Genomic DNA, 20,750 nt, shown 5'->3' with positions numbered 1-20,750 from the left:
AGAGATAAAAGATAGATATAGAATAATATTACGAGTTCCTTAATTTTACTAAATTCTTCATGTGTACAATACATAAAACATTTCAGAGACAAAATACCTCTTTTCCTTCAATAGGAGATTTCACTGAAATAATTCTTCCCATTTTGAAGAAAAAACAAACTAAAATCTGTAGTGATCCCAATTCTATAAAGTGATATTTTATCTTTAGTGAAGCCAACTCTGTCCAAACCAAAATTATTATTATTGGTAGTATGTAGCCATTTTCTTACAGGTCTCTGCAGTGCTCAGTGCAAGGAGCCACCCCTGTTGTGATGTGCCCACTGGCTCCCAGAAAAGGCTCTGGTGACACTTCTGAGACCTCAGACTTTGACAGGTGTAAAAGGCAATTTGGGGATCTGAAAAGCTATGAGCTGAAATAATTTCACCAAATTTTAGCCACCTTTAGGTATCTTGGTTAAACTAACTTTTAACATCCTTGTGTTTACAAGAGATTGGTGTTTGCTTTGGTCACCCACCCCTCCGTCTTGCTAGCTCCAGCTGAGATACTTGGGTCTCTCTCTAGAGATCTGTGAGTGGCTCTCAGGTGTGACACAGGATACTCAGGAGACCCTTGTCACCTCAAGTAGCATCTGGAGACTGAGCAGGATGCTTTGCTGCACTTCAAATGGCACCTGATGCTCCTGTCTAGGGTGAACAACTGAATCATGGCTGGAGAGGCAATTCCTCCTGCCTGCTTTAGACATGTCTCTCAGTATGGGCTGGGGGAAGGCTGAATCTCTCCATGGACTACATGGCTTGAAGTCTACCCCAGAAAAGACTCCTTTTCAGTGGTTCAAGTTAGACAAAATGAATTTAACTCTACTTTCTGTGTTATTCCATATCTCTTCCTACCAGAGCTAGTTTGAAGTCACAAGTCCTTTAGGTCACACATATCAAGCCAGAAAATAACTTCAGAATAACAATCTTTAATATTTACATATATCAGTGAGGCCAGTGATTGCACAGTTGGCAAGATAGAGGGTGTCCCCATTAGCACACAGACATGACATAAACATCCCCAGGGCAGGACAGCTTGGGACAAGCAGATGGCAGCAGTACAGTGCATTTACTTTCCTGTGCTGGAGGTGGTGTGTGCCAGTAGGTACCTCTCCCTCTCCTGGTGCTGGCCTAGCCCAAACTGGCTTTATCATAGAGATGAGAGTCAGGGAGACAAAACTAAAGGATGAGGGCAGGGCTGATATTTAGGGGCTGTGAGGAGCTCTTAGAGCCCCTCTGCTGATGAAGGAGTCTCTCTCGGTCTAGCTGCATGCTGAATATCCTTACTTCTAGCTGCCTCCTCGATTCTTTCCTGGTTGAAACTGTTGGCTTTGTTTTGATGTCCACTTTCTATGGTAACACTGTCCAAGCTTCACTGCTGACAATGAACATGAGCTTTTTCAGCCACCTGGTAGGTTTGGATGTACCTAGTCATGACTGCAAACTTCAACAAGTCTTATGATCTTTTTACAGAAGGTACGTTTAAGTTTTATGGTCAAATTTCCTGCTTCTAGCAGTGAAGCTATGCTCCAAGGAAGTGTACGTGTGCTCCTCATCTAATCACAGCTGGCATTTTCTTCCCCATTTTGTACAAAGGGGTTTATGTGCTGCATTAGAGGACAACACAACCAACCAGGTGTGTCTGCAATAACTGTGTTCAGATAACTTGCTCACATGCTACAATGCAGAAATATGAACATTTGACTGAGAAAACATAAATGTCTCTCTTAGAGTCTATTTTTCAAAGTGCTTTAAATATATTCAGATTTTCATTACAGCATATATGCCTTCAGGATGAATAAAGATTATCTTGCAGTTTGGCTGACTCAGGGAAGTCAGTGGCATGTCCAAGAATTAACCTTTGAGGAAGTCACTGAAATGATGGGGTTTCTGAAATCTGCTAGTCATGGACTTTAGCATCAAGGGCTTGATCTTGAGTGATGATGGGGCATGACGCAGTTCCTGGTTGGAATTACTGTTTCTGTAACACTAAGACTGATGCAATTTTTTGCCTTTCAGATTATATCTTATTTGTTACTAAGCTGCACATAATTACTACCTGTATCAATTTAATGTTTATCTTTACCAGTTAATTGCTTGTCTGTGTGATCTATTCTAGAACAGCCCTATAGCCCTGTGTGGAAATTAGAGAGACTCCTATGCAGTCTCGTGAGGGCAAAACTGGTGCTGAGGTTCTCCTTCTTTTAGTTAAACTGGACATTGTTAAACTCTTGTTCCAACCCTACTGTCTATATTGACCCAAACGCCCCTCCAGGGCTACCATATCTCTCAGTTGCTCTTGAAGAACTGGTATAGAAATGCACTGGACTTTGCTGAGCAAGATAGCAAGATGCCAAATGAGCACAAGGGGCTTGGCTCCAGGGTGGCTGAGGGAGGCTGAAAACCACGTGCTTCAACTGCATCTGCGGTGTCACAAATGCTACTCTGCGCATCCTAATTTAAATCTGGGAGTGCCTGGATAGCAAGTTAATAGGAACAGACAGGTGAGCTCAAGGTGGGATTTAGAGGGGATGGGAGGTTATTTACATCCAGCCAGAGAGTACCTGCTTCATGCAGCTGATAAATGCATACATTAACAAGGGTTTAGTTTCCCATATACACAAGAGGGCAGGCTGTGAACTTTGATCTGGGGACCTTTGTGTTTTATGTACAAGTACGGCAGTCAGGACCAGACATATTAGTGTTTTTGCCAATACCTGAGATTTAGCAGGAATATTTAGAGAGATGAAAATTTGGAGTCTCAGATCTAAATGATCTAGTTTTTTTCCACACTGACTTCTTTATAAAAAATTCATTTTGCCCCATGAAATTCCTGAACATTTTGGCCTTTCTTTGTCATCCTCCCATAAATACAGCACAGTTTGCTATCCTTATTGTATGTGAATCGGCAGCTCGGGGCTTGTCCTGGCACACCCTGTAGATCATTCACATTCCAGAAATATTTGTCTGAAAGGCAATGAACAAAAGATGATTAATTAATATTCCAGAGGGATATCAGACTTACTGCAAACATTAAGTACAATGAAAATAAACAATGAAAAGGAAGCAGTGGTGATAAATGAAACTTGAAAGATGTTTTCTTCCATTTTGTAAAATGACATTTTTACTACTGTTGACCAACTAAAAACACCTTTACTTCTCATCTCTCTCACTTACAGATGCTGGCATGTCATTACACTTTATCAAAAAGGCTTCCTGAATAGGAACACAACTGTGCAACTGAGTATGTCAATACATCACACTGCTCTGCTGTTTTGAAATATCGTGGACCAGGTTATCCCTGACTACAATGTGACTACAATAAGAAACAGTGTGCAAAATGCATCTGTACTGCCTCAGCCCCCCAGAGGAGCTCATTCAGGGGCTGTGCAAATCTCTCTGATTGTGTGCCATTCCCAGATCCTGAAAAACAGAAGTGGTAAGAACATAAAGCACTCTGGTATCTTTTACTGCATACTAACCTTTCTTTTCCTCATACATGTGCCACATATGAAGCCAGTAAGTCCACTGATGACTTGAATAAAACAGAGAATAGCTTCAATCACACCAATGGCCAGCAGAATAGAGAAAAGGACGATATTCCAAAGGATGATGTTTTCAGGTTCTTTGCAAATGCTCCATGTTGTCTGGTTGAACAAATAACATTCTCTGTGATAGAGAAAAATAATCGGTAATGTATTAGAAAATGAAAACGGGAGGATGCTTGCTGTGTTTCCTGGCATTACATTTTCTGAACTTGATTGCACAAAGTGAGTTTCAAATTTTACTATAATTGGTAAAAGATGCTGATTCTCTTCAGAATTGCCTTTGCAGAGGTGCAACTGATGACTAGGGAAGAGAGCAACATTTGTACTTTTTTTGCATGCACAAGAATCTTCCTGTTGTTTTATGGCAGTGCTAGTAACTAAAGGGAAAGTCCCTAATAGTTTTAAAATGTGTTTCCATATATTCCATTCTTGCTGTGTTATCTCAGCCCAGTCCATCCATCATCTCTAGCTCTGGCTTGAAGAGCATGGCTGCCAAGGTTAACTTTAAATAGTTAGAAAAGATTTTTGCTTTTCCTGTCAGAAGCAGGCCAAGTAGACTCAATTCATGATGATTTAACAGATTGATGTGGCATACTTATCGAATAATTCCTTCTGACTCTGGTGGGAGTCACAGCTCGGCAGCCTTTTGAAAGCATTGTGCAACTTGCATAAGGGGCTGTTGACAAGCACAGCAGAAAAATCTTGGGCAGTTTGCCCAGAGATGATCCTTGGTCAAAGAGATGACCAGCTGGAACATGCTGGCTAAGAGAAATGTGAATTTATTTGTAGACCGGGTGGACCATCGGTTCACTTTGGAAAAATTCATAGTTGCTATAAAAGGATGTGTGTGTGAGAGATTAGGGAAAGTAAAGTTGGAGGAGCCTCTAAGTTATACTCACTCCAGAGTGTCATTCCTGAAAGGGTAGACGTATTCTCCATCACCTGTGTCACACAGAGGGCCCCCAATCAGCCCCAGTGAGGAGATGACTGCACAATATGCTCCTCCTGCGAATCCCAGCACAGCCAGGACCACTGACAGCAGCATCTGAAAGGGAAAAGTTCTTCAACATCACCTGCACAGATGCATTGAGCAGCATGGAAAGCTTACACTGAGTGGAAAGGAAACGATCTTTATGTGTTTCTTACTATATGCTGAAACTCATTATAGTAGTATGATATTTGTGGTGAAAAAAAATAGCTGACTTCTGACTAGTGCAGCTATCCTAGATGCGAAAGGATTTCAGACTGTAATTGTTTCACTTTTAAAAGTGGATAAACCCAGAGCTTTAATTATTGAGTTTTATACTTGACCAATCAATTATGAAAAATCTGGTAGTCTTCTTTCAAAAAGCCAATATGAAGCCAGTACTGGCTTGATGTGGTCCACATCATGTGCCTTGGCATTTCCACCTCTTCAAGAGCAGCTTCCTCAGCCCTTGTACCGACAAACTAACAAGCAACTACCGAACCAGGTCTGAAAGCAACAGAAGATGCATTAGTTGTTTTTGCTAACTGATGAGGAATGCAAAAGACCCTTTCGTATTGCTGCTTTTCTTCATTTTGCAACATGACATGTGGTTACTACTACCTGTGTTGAGAAATCTAATTGTGCTTTGTGTGGCAATGAACCAGCAGTGACTTCAAATTATATGTAATGCACCTGTATGTTTTACACTGGCCACTCCCACAGAAACATTACCTTCACTCTGTTTTGGGGTAGTTTTCTATTAGTGGATGGAATGTATCTGGTTGCTGTTTATATATAGAAACAAGAATCTCAGGTGGGTGCTACTGGTGTTGTCTCTGGGACAGGCTTCCCACTAGTCTTGTTAAGAGTCCCCGCCTGCGGTTGTTCACAACTCTGCCAAGAAGAAGAAGAGAAAAGGAAACTCTGGAGCAGACTGACAGAGCCAGGGGAAGACCTGAACTAGGGCCAAGGCAGTAAGACTGCCTCAGAGTCAGGGCAGAGGCACGGCTGAGGAAGCACATGGGAAACACTCCTGTCCATGACTTGGGTTTGAAGCCAAACACCTCTGGCAACATTTCCCTGTTGCCAGCAAATACCAGTGAAATCTAAAAGCCCACAAGGAAGGTAGAAACCTTTTCCTAATGCCAGCTGCTCCACAGAGTGCTGCATTACAGAGTCAAGTGGAAATAACCACCATCCACATTGCAGATTTGTGACATAGTCTTGAAAACTATTCACTATCCAAACGTGTTCAAACTGGTGAATGCAGTTTCCAACTTGTCAGCTGATGACATTACTGCTTTCTATACAACTTTGCATGCTGCCTGTGTGTGAATTGACTCATTTTGTGTGCACTTTTGCCTCTAAAGCAATCCTTGAGTTGGAAGTTGCTGGGATTTCTCATGCGATTTATTTCATCATAACTGATTAATAACTGTCTTTTTTTGCAAAGCTGGACACTCTTTTTGTCTTTATCTGCATGTGGGCTGAGTTGCCTCTTAGCAGAGCTTCATTGTCAGCAAAATGTAGGTAATTTAGTATATTGTCCCAGACCAAAGCAGTGCTGGGATGTAGCTGATGCACTGTCTCTCATAATAAGATCACCAGCCATGCCTCGCGGTGAAGGTGAGTGACTGATACTCTGTCTGAAACTCCTACATATGCTGAACCACTTCTCCCCACCTATTTTCTCATTTACTTCAACTGTGCATTCTGAATCTTGGTTGAAGGATTTTAATTATGCTAATGATTAGTTTTAGCACAGCATAGCAGTATGGGCATCCCAAAGACAATTATGATAGAAAATGTCAAATGGTCTTTTGCTAATACTATGTTTTATGATACTGATTAGTACTAGTATGACTCATCAGTGCTATCTTTGATGACTATGACACAAGATTTTCTCATTTGAAATCTGTTGGCTGTATGGCTCTCCATCTCACCAGTTTCATTCACTGTGCATGTTTATATAGACAAAGACTAGTCATCACTGAAAGAGGAGTCTGAAGTTGCTGCAGCTGTTAAATTGGTTCTCCTGGGCAGCTTTTAGACACACAGTGGCATTTCCTCATTATATGCACTCCTCTGGAGGCTTGTCCCATATTCTATGGAAATCCAACAATTTTATTAACTATTGCATCACCTCAACTTTTCAGCACTTTCTCTAGTTGCACCATCCTCATTTATCACTTTTTTAAAATATTTCCTCATTTGTGTCTTCAGTTGCAACATGGGGTCTAAGCTGGGATGCTTGAGTTTGTTGAAATTAATTTCCCATGGTGTTGGCCTGTTCTCTACCTCTTGCAAAGGTTTAGCTGATCATTTTTACTGATTTTCTTTTAATGTTATCCCTGCTTTATCCCTGGCACAACTGGATTGTCTCTGACGAGCTGATGAAGACTTTTAACATTCATTCTTTGAGCATTTGCATCAGCTGCTTTGGTGAAGTTACCAAGTTCCTCCTGCCCCAGCTTGTGCTGCCCTTTATTGCCCTTGTTCTTGTTTCATGCACATTTCTTTCTTCTCTGTTTCTTTCTCTGGAGGTGTTTTTTTGTGGAATTAATATCCTGTCTGGTTACCCAGATAGCTTTGCTTATCTAGGTTTGTTTGTCTGGAAAGCTGCTATGGCTATTCTTGTTCTACTAGTAACTCTTAAGGAAGACTTAGAGAGAAATACTGGAGTATGTTTGCTGATGCAATGACAGAAGCTGTATTTTGGGGCCCTTCTTTTCTTATTGTGCCAGTGCAGTGTATCCTTTCAGATGTGTACACCCTAAGCTGCAAGATGTGGAATCTTTCTAAATCTGTCACTTTCCAAAATCATTACTCCATAACGTAAAGACAAGAAGCCATCCTGGTATGTTTGCAGGCAACCATTTAAAATGGATTAATGAAAAAACTTACTCAATGCAGCACATAATTACTGTGAACTGGAGAAGTCACTAAGGTGAATAAAAGGATGAGAAATTTAGTAATTATTATTACTGTTGTTGATACTTCAGCAGTGTGTAAAGGTTGTGATGAAACTATTAAAACAGGGATTGCACAAAATATAATAGGATAGAGTCCCTACCCTGAGGAAAACGGTTATGTTCAGATTGAATAATAATTCAGATCAGAATTAGTTCTTTAGCCTTTTTTTTTTTCCCTATGAAAAGCAATGCTGAGTATTCAGTGGAAATTCTAACTTTATACCTAAGATCCCCAAAGCAGAAAGGTTTGGAATACAGAGGCTCCTGAGTAGCTCCAGTGTGGGCTATTTTTCTGCCAGTGGGTAGAAGTTGGTGGACAAGCCACCAAGAGCTGGGGACCCCACAAGGAATTCTGGCATCTTGGTAAGTCACCACCATGATGCATGTTTGAACCAGTTCAAGGGCTCCTCTGCTCTCCAGTGCCTGATGATTCACACCATATCCTGCCTTGGGTATACAGCCCATACGGTCAGGGCACCTGAGCAACCCTGCTGTGTGTGTCCGAAGCAAGGTTTCCCTGAGGTTTCTCCTGAAGCAGCACATCATTAGCCTTCAGATCTCCCTGCAATACTCACCTCTTTTTTCATGCTCAGAAATCACTCTTCCCCAGCAGCTGTGCAGGGGAAATTGTTGTTTTTAATGCCATTCATAGACACTCGCTCTTTGTTCATGTCCCCATCTCATCTCTATATTGAGCCACGTTCTGTTTAAACCATAGAGTGACTTCTAGAGCTTCACCCCTTTCCACCTCAAAGAGGTGGGCAATTCCCACAGTCCCAGAAGACAGCATTTTCAAAGATATACTGTCCTCACCAAGCCTATTCTGTGGTTTGACTAGATTCATCACCTGGCCATCAGCTAGCTCTCTTTATACAAATATCGTAGTGCATAATCAAACTATTTTCTCAACAATGTCTGTTGTATTCCTCTATAACAGCAAATAAGGAAGAGGAGGAACAGCTTGTAGGTAACTGATCAGTGCTGGGAAGGTGAAGACAGGATACCTGACATCCATGTGCTGCTGCTAGGAATGGCTCAGAGAGCAAAAGGGTGGTGGAGGGGAATGGAGGAGCATGGGGGACCTGTGGATGTGGGCTGCTGAGTGGCACTGCGTCAGTGGGCTGAGGGAGTCTGGGGAAGTTTGACTCTTGGGTCTGTAATACTTAGTGCAGTGATGAGGGACGGAGAAGGGAGACCTGAGATGCTCTGTGAACCGAGTCCAATTCAGCTGGATTTCCCATGACTTACCACGTTCAGCAGAGCATGGGAACATGAACGGTACAGCTGTTTTTCACCACCGCTTTCTACATTACTCAAAATAGGAGAAGCAGCTGGCTCAGGCACTGGGTTCAGGGTGCCTAGGCTAACATCTCAGCTCTGCAACTGGCCTACTTGGTCATCATTAGCATCCTTTCTATGCATATGACACTTAGTAAAATCAATGTAATGACATTTCCCTTGAGATGTGCTTGCTGACATCCTAATGAAGAATGTTATTTTGACATTATGAATAATGAATTAAGTAAAACATCCTGAAGAGGTAAAGTCTTCTTATGGATCAAACTAAATATTAATTGAAGAGTACAAAAGAGGCATGCTTTATTGTATAGAATCTCTCATTCCAGGCTGCAGACTAAAAAAACATTTCTAAGTCAGTTTATTCTTGCTAATAATGATAGCCACACATAAGTCTATGCCCAGAGCTTGAGGATTAATAGAGATGCCTGTATAACATGTTGCTTTATAGTATTATTAATTATCAAGGGAAAAAGTCTCTCTGGCCTTTCTCTGGATGACAGAGAGCCCAAATTGCATTTGCACCTTTCATATGTATAATGCTTGGGCAAACACGTGCTATGGGTCAAAGCATGGGGACCAGCCTCCAGGAAGCAGTGCTGGATCCTTAGTGCCAGCTGCAGCAGCTCAGGCTTTTAGCATGGGCCTGCAAAGTAGGGGACCTATCTGCCCCTACAGAGGTAAGCAGGGATGAACCTGTGGAAAACTAAATGGCCATGGAAGAGCATGGAGGAAACAGGGCCAGGTAGAAGCAGAAGGAATAGGCAGATGTCTCAATCTTTAGGACTGCCTAGAGCAGGAGGAAGCTAGAGCCATGTTTTACTTTACATGGGATGGAGTGAAGTAGCTTTGTACCCCTCTGCCCTCAGTGAGTGTTGTGCCTAAATGCTTCAGCACCTTTCCTGACTGAGGATGATTTCCTTCATGTCAGTGGCTGTAACATTATAACATTCTTGTTGGCTAACTGAGCTCTCAGCCCCAGCCCACTGACGCTGTAGATCAAGATACACTTCTGCATTTCCCTGACATGGCTGCTGACGGTGGTGTGATGGTTTGTCATTGTACATTTCCACCTGATGAGCCGCCATTTAAGAACTATTGCACAAACCCTACAGTGCCATTTCAACACATAAATATCCACTTACCCCACATCGGTTAGTGCAACATCCTGCTCCACCTGCTCCCAGCATCATGAATGCCAGCAAAATAACCTGTGAGAAAAGCACAAGCTGAATTGGTGTGCAGTACTTCTGCTGGGATGGTTTTTAAAGTCTAGGAGCTGGGGCATCATGTTCCTCAAATGCAAACCACCTGCTGCCTCTTCTCTGTGAGTTACACCTGCTTAGATGTTGGTGCTTGCTGAAGAGTAACTCAGGAAGAAATGTGGGTTTATGGCTAGAGCTGGCTGGCAAGTTTCTGGTAGAGTACTTCTGATTGCTGAAGTTATACTGCTTCTTTTCAGCAGGGTTTTTTGTTTTTTTCAGGAACAGTTGTGTTAGTTTTGAGAAAATGGAATTTCTGCTCAGAAAAGATGTATCACTAGAGTAAGAATTATGTCAGTTTAAATCTTCTGAGAATCCTGCTCTGGATTATAATTGAGAAATCAGTCTTAAACTTCCTGAAACGCATCTGACTTTGGTTCTTTGTGCTAAACTTCTGGAAAACCTACAAAATGGATTTCACTCAACAGGGAACTCCCAGTTGACATCAGATTTCTCTACAGTAATTATCAGGTGGAGCTGGACTGATACAATGAAGCCAGTAAACATTTGTGTCTCAGGATATAATTCCACTTTACAGAAGCATTCTGGAGATAGGAAAAGCTGCATTTAGTTTAGTAGCCAGAGGGTAAGAAAGCTTTTGTGGGTCTAGCTGTGCAACCAGAGCACTCCTGCAGCCTTGCCTCTGCCCACCACTGCTTGTGTAGGCATCTCAAAGAGCAACGCAAGAAAATGAGTATTTGAGAAAGTAGGAAATGGTCCCTATAAAGTTGATGAAAGAAGGACAACCTGCCAAAGAAACAAACAAAAAAAGCAAAAGGTATAAAAACAGTCTGACTAGATGTTAGAGAGGTGTTGGCCCCTTTAGGGTCAGAAGAACAGAATGTCCATGGTGAATGAAGGCTCAGGAATTTATATGTGTAGTGTGAATATCTCTGTTAGACTATGTAGGAAAGTGTTATGAAATTTGCTTAGATTTGCAGGCCCCCAAATATTTTTCAAAGAATTTGCTTTCCATTGCTTTTTATGCACACTCCAGAGGCAGCCTCCAGGACCTGCAGTGGTCACTGGATCACAGCTGGAGGCCTGCAGAAGTAGAGCATTGAGGTTAAAAAAGTGTTTCTCTTCCTGGGAAGAAGTCAGCTCTTAAATAATCATGGGTGGTCCCCAAGGCAGTGTCTGTCCCAGCATGCCACTGTCTGGCACTCAGAAGGAGAGCTAATACCTCTGCCCATCAAACCAACACTCCCTTTCCTCCAGGGCTGTCTTTCTTCTATGGAGGTTTTGCATCTAAACTGCGAACACCGTTGTGTCATTTCTTAGCCTGGCTCAGGATGAAGGGTTTACTTGGCAGCTTTATTCTTTTGCAGTGTCTGATTATAAACACCTGCTTTTTGACATGGGAATGAGAATTTGCTAGATTTGGCGGTTGTCAGTAAAATGAAGGCTGCGTGTGAGCCATGGCTCAGTCAGGCATTTCAGGGCGTTGCACACAGGCTTTCTATCAGGAAAGACATTACTATGACACATGGAACCAGTCGTCCTCTCTTTACACCCTAAACTTTTGAAATAAGGAAATGGTGAGGTTTTCACGTCATATAAATTTCCATTAGAGAAGCAGCATAGAGGAGGAAAGGGTGGGGCTGGCTGCTCGATCTGTGTATCAGTCTGCAGATGAAGTTCCAGGTGGAGGCAGGTTTTCTGGCTCACAGAGCCAGGCCAGACTGTTATGAAGTTTCCCCCACAGTCCTGGCTCTGAGGCTGTGTCCTGGTTACAGGGAGATTCTCTAAGATCGGGCAACCTGTTGGTGTAACTTTCCTGAGTTTCCTTTGGAGAGAAGCTGGGTGCATGGGGGAATGTACTGCAGCCTGGTCTGTCCTCACTGTGGAGTCAGGGTATGGATCAGGCTCCAGTCATGGGGCATTCTGCTCCTTGCTTAGCTCCCTAGGAGGCCCAGAAGCCAGGCTTCATTTTTCCATGCTTCCAGCACCTGGAAAATGGAGCTGATGATAATGTTTTCTTTACCCTTCTCTTTACCTGTGGGCATTTGTCCTGCTGTTTTCTGGAAAACAGGTACACTCAACAGCATTGTTTGTGGATCAATAATTACCCCTAATGCTGTGTTTTGAAGGTCAATGCAAATGTTTCCTCCCCTCTCACTTGCTGTTCTCATTTTTGATGTATGTGGTGCTGGCCACAGGCAAGTCTGTGTGGAAGCCTTAAAAGAGGCACATTTTCAATGAGCCTGTGATGCTCTCATGCCTAACATCTGCCTTTCCTTTCATTGGACGCCAATGACTCCTGGGCTTGCAGTGATACGAATTTTCCACAGGTCTCTCATGTAGTTCCACTTCTTTTAGGCTTCCTTCCACAAACTCATGCTTACGTTCAAGCTCAGCATGAGTAATAGGCCCAAGTGGTACCTGTAAGAAGAAGCAGGCAAGCCGCTGGTGGAGAACAATTTATTGAGTGATGTTATACCATGTTTCTGGTTTGTGAAGTAGGAGTCTGAACCACATCCATTGTAGCTTTTCCACAGATGTAAGTGGTAGCTGCATCATAGCCTGACTGTGAATGAGTTTTCCTTTTTTCTGAGTTAATTATTCTTAAACATTCATTTTTTTGACACACAGCTAGTCAGCTCTGTGGCAGTTTACTATCTGCCTAGGCTGTGTAACAGCCAGTACTTGTCATAAGCATGTTATTCACTCAGCTTTTTATCTGCACTTGGATGGATAATTGGAAGAGCATAAAGGAAGCAGGCTTTCTAATGAACTGGAAAAATCAGTATTTGCAAAATGTTCCCTTCTAGTTATGGATATTCACAGAAAAGCGATCTTTCCTGAGTGGTGGAATGGAGAACTGGTGATAGAAGAGCACATACAAACTAGTTCAAACCCAAAAGGAGGTAGGTGGGTGTGTGGGAACGCAGGGGGCATTTGGGATTTAAGCCATTTGCAGTTCCACATTCGAGTGTTGGCTGGGTCTCTAACAAACACCTACTGAAACGTGTTTCAGTTTTGCCCTTAATGTTTTTTGTGAATTATGTGAGCATAAAATCAGTTAGAGGAGTAATGAGGGGGTGCAGACAATAGTAAAAACTCATCACCTCCCGAGCTTAGGACCTCAGCTTTGCTTTGACTCATGGAGGATGACCACCCATGTCACTCTTCTCAACAGCAAGAAGTCAGTCCTATTGCTTCCTCCTGATGGAGTCCTGGTATTTTTTTCAGGAATACCTTGTATTCCTGTGATGAAGGACTTTTTCAGTCTTGAATGCACTTTCTCAGTCCCATACCCAACTTCCCACTTAAGCTGCTCACATGTTTATGCGAAACACAAATGTTTTTTTTGTTAACTGAGGTTTTCTTAGCGCTGAATTTAAAACAAAACAAAATGCATAAGAAACAGTAGCAACACTTCTCTCTTACCAGTATCCCAGCTCCCACAATTCCATGGAAAAACCAGACCAGATCAGTTATCTCACTGAGCTGCAGAACTTGTCCGTTGGGGAAGTACAGGAGGATGTTGGAGACTATGGCACATGCTGCCAGTGGGAACAGAGTGATCGCAATGCACTTTGAACACTTCCTCGTGCACATAGTAGCTCTCTGCTGAAGAAAGGTGCAGGGAGGTTTGGGTTACTGTGGTGCAGGGAACATGGGATTTCAACAGTTTTCTTCTTTAATGAAAGAAGAATCAGTTTTGAAGCAAGAAATGTTACAGTTAAGACTTACACAGGTAATCCTGTTCTACAGAACATGTTCCCTTCAGAGATTCTATTTAAAATAGAATTATTAAAAACTGGAATGATTAATTGAATTTATTTAAAATTGCCAGGACTAAACATGTGTGGTATGAAATGAATGGAGAGTTTAATTTTAGTTGTTAATACACAATTGTCTGTCCATTGGAAACAACATTACCAAAACCATGGCCGCACAAACTGATACCCTGGCTGGAAGACTTCATGGTGGGGCTAAGGCCTTGGGTAGAAGGGGAGGTTGTTGCACTGGGTTGTCTGGGACCACTGTCTTGGGAAGCTATTTGAAATCTCCTGAGCTGAGGGTCTAGAAGAGCAGGAAATGTCTGCCAGGAATGCCATAGAAGTGTTCAACCCTGCCTTGGTGCTGGGGCAGATGGGGGAGCCTCACCAGGGCCCCTACCAGCTGCATTTTCTCTACTTCAGACAAGAATACACAGTCAGCAAGAACTGGAGAAATTTCATTACTGTTTTCTGTGATGTGCTTATTTTGCAGATAAGGGTAGATAAGACTGTGGGTTACAGGGCTGTTTGGCACCCACCCTAAAATATCCAAAAATCTGGAAACATGTCTAATCCTGTGTCTATCTACTAAGGGCAGGTCACAAAGCCATCACACCTCATTTTCAGAGATCTGCCATAGCGTGTAAAACAGCAGCTTAATATTTCACGGCGGTCAGGTTCTTCTTTTAAAATCAAAGAATCATCTTTTAAAATCAAAGAATCAGCATAAATGAAGCACTGATTCCTCCTGAAAGCAGGACCACCACCAACACTAGCTCTTTGTGTCAGCCATGGCTTTGTGTAGCTGAGCTTTGAAACCCTGCCAAGGATGGAGCTACCACCACCTCTCTGGGCGACCTGTTGCAGGGCTGCCCCAGCATCTTGGTGAAAAAGTCTTTTCTGATGTCCAACCTGAATCTCCCAAGCTGTAAACGTGGCTGTTGCTCCTCCTCATATCCTCTCTTACCACTCCATCACCTCTGTCACTCCCTTCCAAGTTTGTTGTAGGCTGCTATTAGATCCCTCTTCACCAAAGTGAACTACCTCAGCTCATACGGCACCCATGCTGTGATCTATAGCCAAAGAGAAAAGGCCGATCTGTACAAAAGTGGATCCACAGATATTTCTCCATGCCAGGTTGGAAATTTTGGAGTGCTGGGTCAGAGACTATTAAACTTTCACACTACCATTATCTTTATGGCACAAACTGATCACAACTTCTTCATGATGTTTTATCATAGCTTCACTCCAGCTCAAGTCTTTCAAATGCATAAAAATGCAAAATATCAATCTGATGGTTTCTGTCATCAGAGAAAGCTGACAGTTTATGCTCAAGATGGCTTTGCTCTCCCGTAAGAAAGTTACAAAATGTAGGAGAAGGAAGAGGATCTGGACACACACCATTTCAGTACACACACCTGTGTTACACACGCACATGCGCAGCCATGCATGTGTGTATGCCTACACTTGCTACTTGCAAATAGTTTTTGTAATAGCTGAGGCAGTAAACAGTGAAATGTCCCTCAATTTAGTCATGTGCGTTGGCTAATACTCTGTTTTGTGACAGAAGTTGGTGTTGAGAAGGTATTAAGCAGGTTAGGAGTACAGAAATCAATCAAGGTTGGGTTCCCAAGCAAAAAAAAGCCCAGGTGAAAGACAGAATGAAGATACTTGAGAAAGTCAGAGACAGGCTGAAACCAGCTTCGTTGACAGAACGAAGACGGCAAAGAAGTGAGGTAAGGCATGAAGACAGATCAATGTCCTCAGACCTCTGTAACAGAAAACAAAGACTTTATGGGATGCCATGTATTGCTGAGAAGTAGCTAAGACTGTCAGAGACTTCTTCTGAGTTTGCATTTCTATAGCAAAAAAATTGCATTGTTCTCTGCTGCTACGAGTTTAATAAGAGAACTGTGCTTATATGCCTTTTCTTCTGAGCACTTTTATGCTCTTTAATCCAGCTTTAAAACAAGTTAACTGGCATTAAACTACTCCAGAAGGGAAAGTTTTTCACAGAAATACTTCTTGGTTTACAGTCATTACCTATTGTTTATATAGTGATCAGAATTTGGCAGGGCATTTTGCAAGCCTCTGGAAAAAGCCCCAGCTAAAAGAGTGAAAAATCTAAGCAAACCATCAATGTGCAAATGAAAGATGAAGTGGGGTAAGAGTGAAGGGAAATGGAAAGAATAGCGGATATTTCACTCATCTTTCTCTCAAATACCCAATGCATTTGCTACTTTTTTTTACACTGACTTTTGTCTGTCTGCTTTCTTGTCTCATTCCAACTTTTGCTTTTCCATGTGTTTGCCCAACCTCACCTACTTCCCTTCCCCAGAGAGAAGCAAACAAGCACAGACACAGCCTGGCCTCCTTCTCTAAAACCTAAGTCTTGTAGGCGAGTTATAAATTCTCTTCTGCATCTTTCGTACATAGCCAGAGGGCCCAATTCTCACTCAGTGCGACGCTGCTTTGGCTGGAAGAACAGGGGTTTACAGCCCATTTTCTCTGACCTATCTCAATACCACTTCAAACTGCAAGAAGAACTTACCTAAACATCAATCACTAGACCTGGAGAGAGCCTTTACCACCAAAATCAAGGCCGCTTTGCTACCTGTGTACATCAGAGGATCTGACCATGTTATTACAGCTTAGGAAAACACTCTGGATTGCCAGAAGCACTCAAAATGCTTTGTTAATTCAGCAAACAAAAGCACTTTCTACAGCTTCGTTAAGCAGGGCAGCTAGAGTAAGCTTCTAATTTTTAACTAGGGTTTTAGAAAGTTCTGCTTTTTAATGCTGAGGGAAGCAGGTATACCTTTGCTTACCTTCTACACGGGCTAAGATGGCCTCCAGGCTCCAGAGTTCCCTGCAGCCGGCTTCAGGCTTTCCAGCTCCTCTATCCTGAAGCGTGGCGATCTGAGGGAGGCCCAGCGATGTTCTCGGGCAATGGCCTATTTAAACAAATAGCTGTTTTTCTCCAGAGAATGAGGAAATACCCAAAGTTATCCCTGGTTGGTCAGTGCGAGGTTGGCGTCCCACCCAACGTTATTGATTACTTTAAGGCAGTGTTCCAGTGGTCAATGCCTTGGGCCCCGGGGACATGCAGATCAGAGCAGTGGAGACCTCTTTACAGCCACAACCATTTCATCTGCGCACAGTTTGGCAGAAGAGGAGAGGCACAGATGGCAGCAGTGCAAGCACATGAAGAGGAGCAATGGGCAGGTGACAGAAAATGTGGTTGAAGCATGAGGTGGTGGCACAGCAAAGTCTGGCCATCAGTGTGGAGTTGTCTTCTGCACAATGGGTTGTGGCTGTTAAAATTCAGAACCGTCTTAGCTCCAAAGTGTGCTGCTGGGAGAGCTGGGTGAGGAGAGTGGGGCTGGGAAGGGAAGGAAAGAAAATTCTCAATAAGCCAGGGAAAGGAAGAGGGAGAAGGGTGGAAAGGCTGGAGAGAAGGGAGAGGTGCAACCAAGGGAAGAAGCAATGAAATAAAAGCACAATTCCAAGGAGCAGAGAGTGCAGATTTGCTTTGGCAAAGGAGAAGAGAAAGGTAGAAGAGACACTAGGGATGGGCCAAGAAATGAAAAACACAGCAAAGGGTATGAAGAAATGTTAAAATTAAACTGGGAGAAGAGTCATACTGGAGGAAAGAGGGATGTAGCCATTTTTTTTGGTAGAAAATGTCATAATAATAACTGTTAAAATATGTTCAAACACTAAAACATAGAAATACATATGTTACTCAGTAGGTTAGGTTTGCTGGCAATATGCTCAGTGCTCTCTTCAACTGAAAACATCCCCTCTGGCAGGCACCTGCCATTGCCTTGGTCTCAACATTCAGATGGAAGGGTGATTAGATCACAAAAACATCAATGAAAGGGGCATGTGAGTGAAAGCAAGGATGTAAAATATTCCACTCTCCACCTTGCTGTCTCTCATCTTCATTCTCATCTTTGGAGGAAATTTCTCACTATGAAAGATTGATTGCATAGGGTGGAATTAATTTCACATGACTTTAGACGTCCATGAGGTAGATGTTACCCTAGACTGCCTTTATTCCTATTGAGAGAAACAGACACTTCTAAGGAAAAAATCACCAGATCTATTTTAGGAGCTACTGTAGGGTTGCAATAAATCATTAATGGTGAAAGAATCTCAACACTTGTTCGGACTTAAATGTTGGCATTTGTGGTCAGATGAATCCCACCCATGAGGACTCCCAGCGTGGCAGGGTGGCTGCAAAAGCACAGGGGCAAACCTGGGACTTCAGTCCCCAGGTTGCATATTTAATATCACCAGTGTCAAAGGATGCAGGGAAGGTGGTTTTCATCACTGATTCACAGCTAAAATCTTTAAAAAGCCCACAGACTGATCTCAGGCAAACAAACTTCATTACAGTACAAATGGCAAAAAGAAGGGAAACTGAGCTGAACCCACTGAGCCCAATGCCCCAAACTTCAGCTGACGTCAGTGGCAATAGCATTTTGCTGTGTTTTATGTAGTGGTACTTCAACCACAAGGAAAAGGAACAAAATAAGTCTCAGACAATCTTCAGACAGGGCAAAGGCACAAAGGTCTAATGGCATTTAAAGCTTTTTAAAGAATTAAATTTAGAACAACTTGAAGACCATCAGCAATTTGCACTGACAGCTGGGACACCTGGGGGGAACCTGTCAGCTTATGTAGAGAGTTAAGAAGCAAATAACGAAACTTCATAAAGACACTTAAGATGAACCCTCCCCCTAAATCTCATATCCTGGTTGCTTGGAGTTTTTATAGACTCTTACTCTATAATATCTCTCAAGTACCACCTTACCCATCCTCACACGGCTAACACTCTCATTTGGGCTCAACATCCTTGATTTTGACTCTGTTTTTCTCTGATTTTGCCCAGCTCATAGTCCTCCAGAGTGATATGCAAGGCTCAACTCTGTAGTTTCTCATCTGTACTGTCCCCAGCACTATACATTCCTTTACTGACCATTTTAAGTTTCTTTTCTTACCTTCTAAAGCCTATCCCATCCTACCATACTTCATCTATCACTTATCATTTAGTGTCTAGACTTGATACCTAGACTTGATTGTGTCTCTTAATTTCAAATACCTCTCAGTGCCATTCTCCACTGAATGCTTAATAGTTTTTCAAGCAAGTGCATGGTGAGCAGAACCAATAATGTATTAGTATGGGGTTTTCCATTTGCTTGCAGCAATATGTTGTCTTTTGTTCTACTACATAGATTTTAAACTATTGGAACAGGTTTAGTGTTTTCATCTAGGTTTGTACAACACTGTGCTCAGGGCCTTAAGCGAAGACTAGCGCTTCTAGCCGTTACAGAAAAATAAAAATACTGGTAAGCTATATTAAATGTAATTCTCTTACTGCTTCAAGAATATCTTTAGATTTTCTCGTTACTGGGTAGGATCTATACTCAGTGTTTGATGAGATCTGAACTGAATACTGCTCATTCTGTGGTGCAGAAGGAATGCCAAAAAGAACACAGTAGAAGTCTGTATTAACACCAAAGAGACTGACTCCTACCTGTTTTTCTGAAGTGATAGACTCATCCTAAAGAAATGAAAAAAACAAGCTCTAAAACACTTAGAAGAACGGAGTTTTGTCTGTGAAGTGTTTAGTGGCTAAGCTGAGTGTATATGATTGTGTACATCTATTTTTCCCCCTGCAATATTGATTTTGAAGGCAACAAAAGCATTTTGTGTTCCACTGATCAATGCTTCCTGATTATGTTGACTTATTGTACGTCAGCTCTGGTCCTCCTTTTATTTCTATCCTTTTAGCCATAAACTCTTTATTAATTTTCCAGTTATATGTAGTAGCACAGGTAACAAGAGAAGAAATGTAATTACACAAAAAATCCTGTTTATCACACAAGAAATGAAAACCATACAGGCCTACAATTTCCCTGGGTGGTGCAATGTGTGAGCTAGAAACTGAAGAATTACAGCCCCGTGCAGGTTTTTGAAGGGCATATCTGACTGCCCACTTACTCTATTAATAGATATCCCATTTGGAGTGCAGCTGCAGTGTGCTAATGAGAAAATGCCCTTTTTGCTGTTGATACCCTGTGTAAAAAGGAGCCAGGCAGCTCTGTTCTCATTTATTCTAGTACAAATCTTAAGTGGTTCCTCTGAAGTCAAAGCTTTATTCCAGGTACACAGTGATACTCCACTCAATTTAATTTATTCCACTTTGGCACCGTGACACAAATTATCTCTTCCTGCTGTTTCCTGTGACACGTTGTTGATGATGTTTTCTTCAACTGAGGGAAAAGGAGGTTGATTTTGCCAAAGAAGGATCAGGAAGCAAACTGGTGTTAAGAGGCTTTTTCTGAGATGAGCTGGCTCTGAGAAGGTTCATGAGCTTGGGCATTGCACATAACCTTCCCCAGAGCCCCAGCTGGCTCTCCCTGCTCTTGCAGCAGGTACCCAAGTTAACGTGTCTGCCTGTATCCAGGAGTGTGTGGATGCCCTTTTAAGGTAGAAATAGCAAGGTGGAAATAGCAGTACCAGTGTTATTCAGCTTTTCCTTTATCCAGAGTATCCCAGACCTACACAGACCCAGATAAGAAAGAACTGATCGCATGACAAGAGCCCTGAGCAAGATGAGGGGCAGCTCAATGCAAAAAGGCTCAAGTCTTGAATTGGATCAGAGGTAGCCACAATAAATAACATTAAATAATTGAGTGGTGCACGTTACAGTGCTTATATTAAGAATATATAAGAGTCTGAAGAGGTGGAATGGGAGTTGCTCTGGACCAAGTTTGAAATAGGCTCTCTGCACTCTTTGGGAGTATGTTCAGTGCATGGTACCTTCACACACGTGTAGTCCTAACACACAGCTTGCTCTGGATGTGCACTTCACAGGGACAACAGCTTAAATATCACCTGGATGGATCTTCTCTTCTATTTTACCTATTTTTCTG

At 42.4% G+C, this 20,750-nt stretch overlaps 1 protein-coding gene across 3 annotated transcripts; it reads right to left on the bottom strand.

Annotated features, from left to right (window-relative positions):
* Positions 1 to 949: 949 nt before the first annotated feature.
* LOC141919860 (transmembrane 4 L6 family member 1-like) lies at positions 950 to 16,751 on the bottom strand. Of its 3 annotated transcripts, none has more exons than XM_074816280.1 (6): positions 16,635 to 16,751; positions 13,472 to 13,654; positions 9,965 to 10,030; positions 4,484 to 4,629; positions 3,519 to 3,705; positions 950 to 3,003 (listed from the first exon to the last, which is right to left on the bottom strand). In XM_074816280.1, the coding sequence occupies exons 2-6, from the start codon at positions 13,640 to 13,642 to the stop codon at positions 2,983 to 2,985; spliced, it is 591 nt and encodes a 196-aa protein (XP_074672381.1). In that variant the 5' UTR covers positions 13,643 to 13,654; positions 16,635 to 16,751; the 3' UTR covers positions 950 to 2,982. The 3 variants fall into 3 exon arrangements, with proteins under 3 accessions (XP_074672381.1, XP_074672383.1, XP_074672382.1); XM_074816282.1 differs by having other exon boundaries at positions 13,472 to 13,651; positions 16,635 to 16,710; XM_074816281.1 differs by having other exon boundaries at positions 16,625 to 16,664.
* Positions 16,752 to 20,750: the final 3,999 nt, after the last annotated feature.

Source organism: Strix aluco, chromosome 2, assembly GCF_031877795.1.
Source record: "Strix aluco isolate bStrAlu1 chromosome 2, bStrAlu1.hap1, whole genome shotgun sequence".
Classification (NCBI taxonomy): domain Eukaryota; kingdom Metazoa; phylum Chordata; class Aves; order Strigiformes; family Strigidae; genus Strix; species Strix aluco.
The sequence above is the reverse complement of the archived record's forward strand: the minus strand, read 5'-3'. Positions and strand labels throughout refer to the sequence as shown.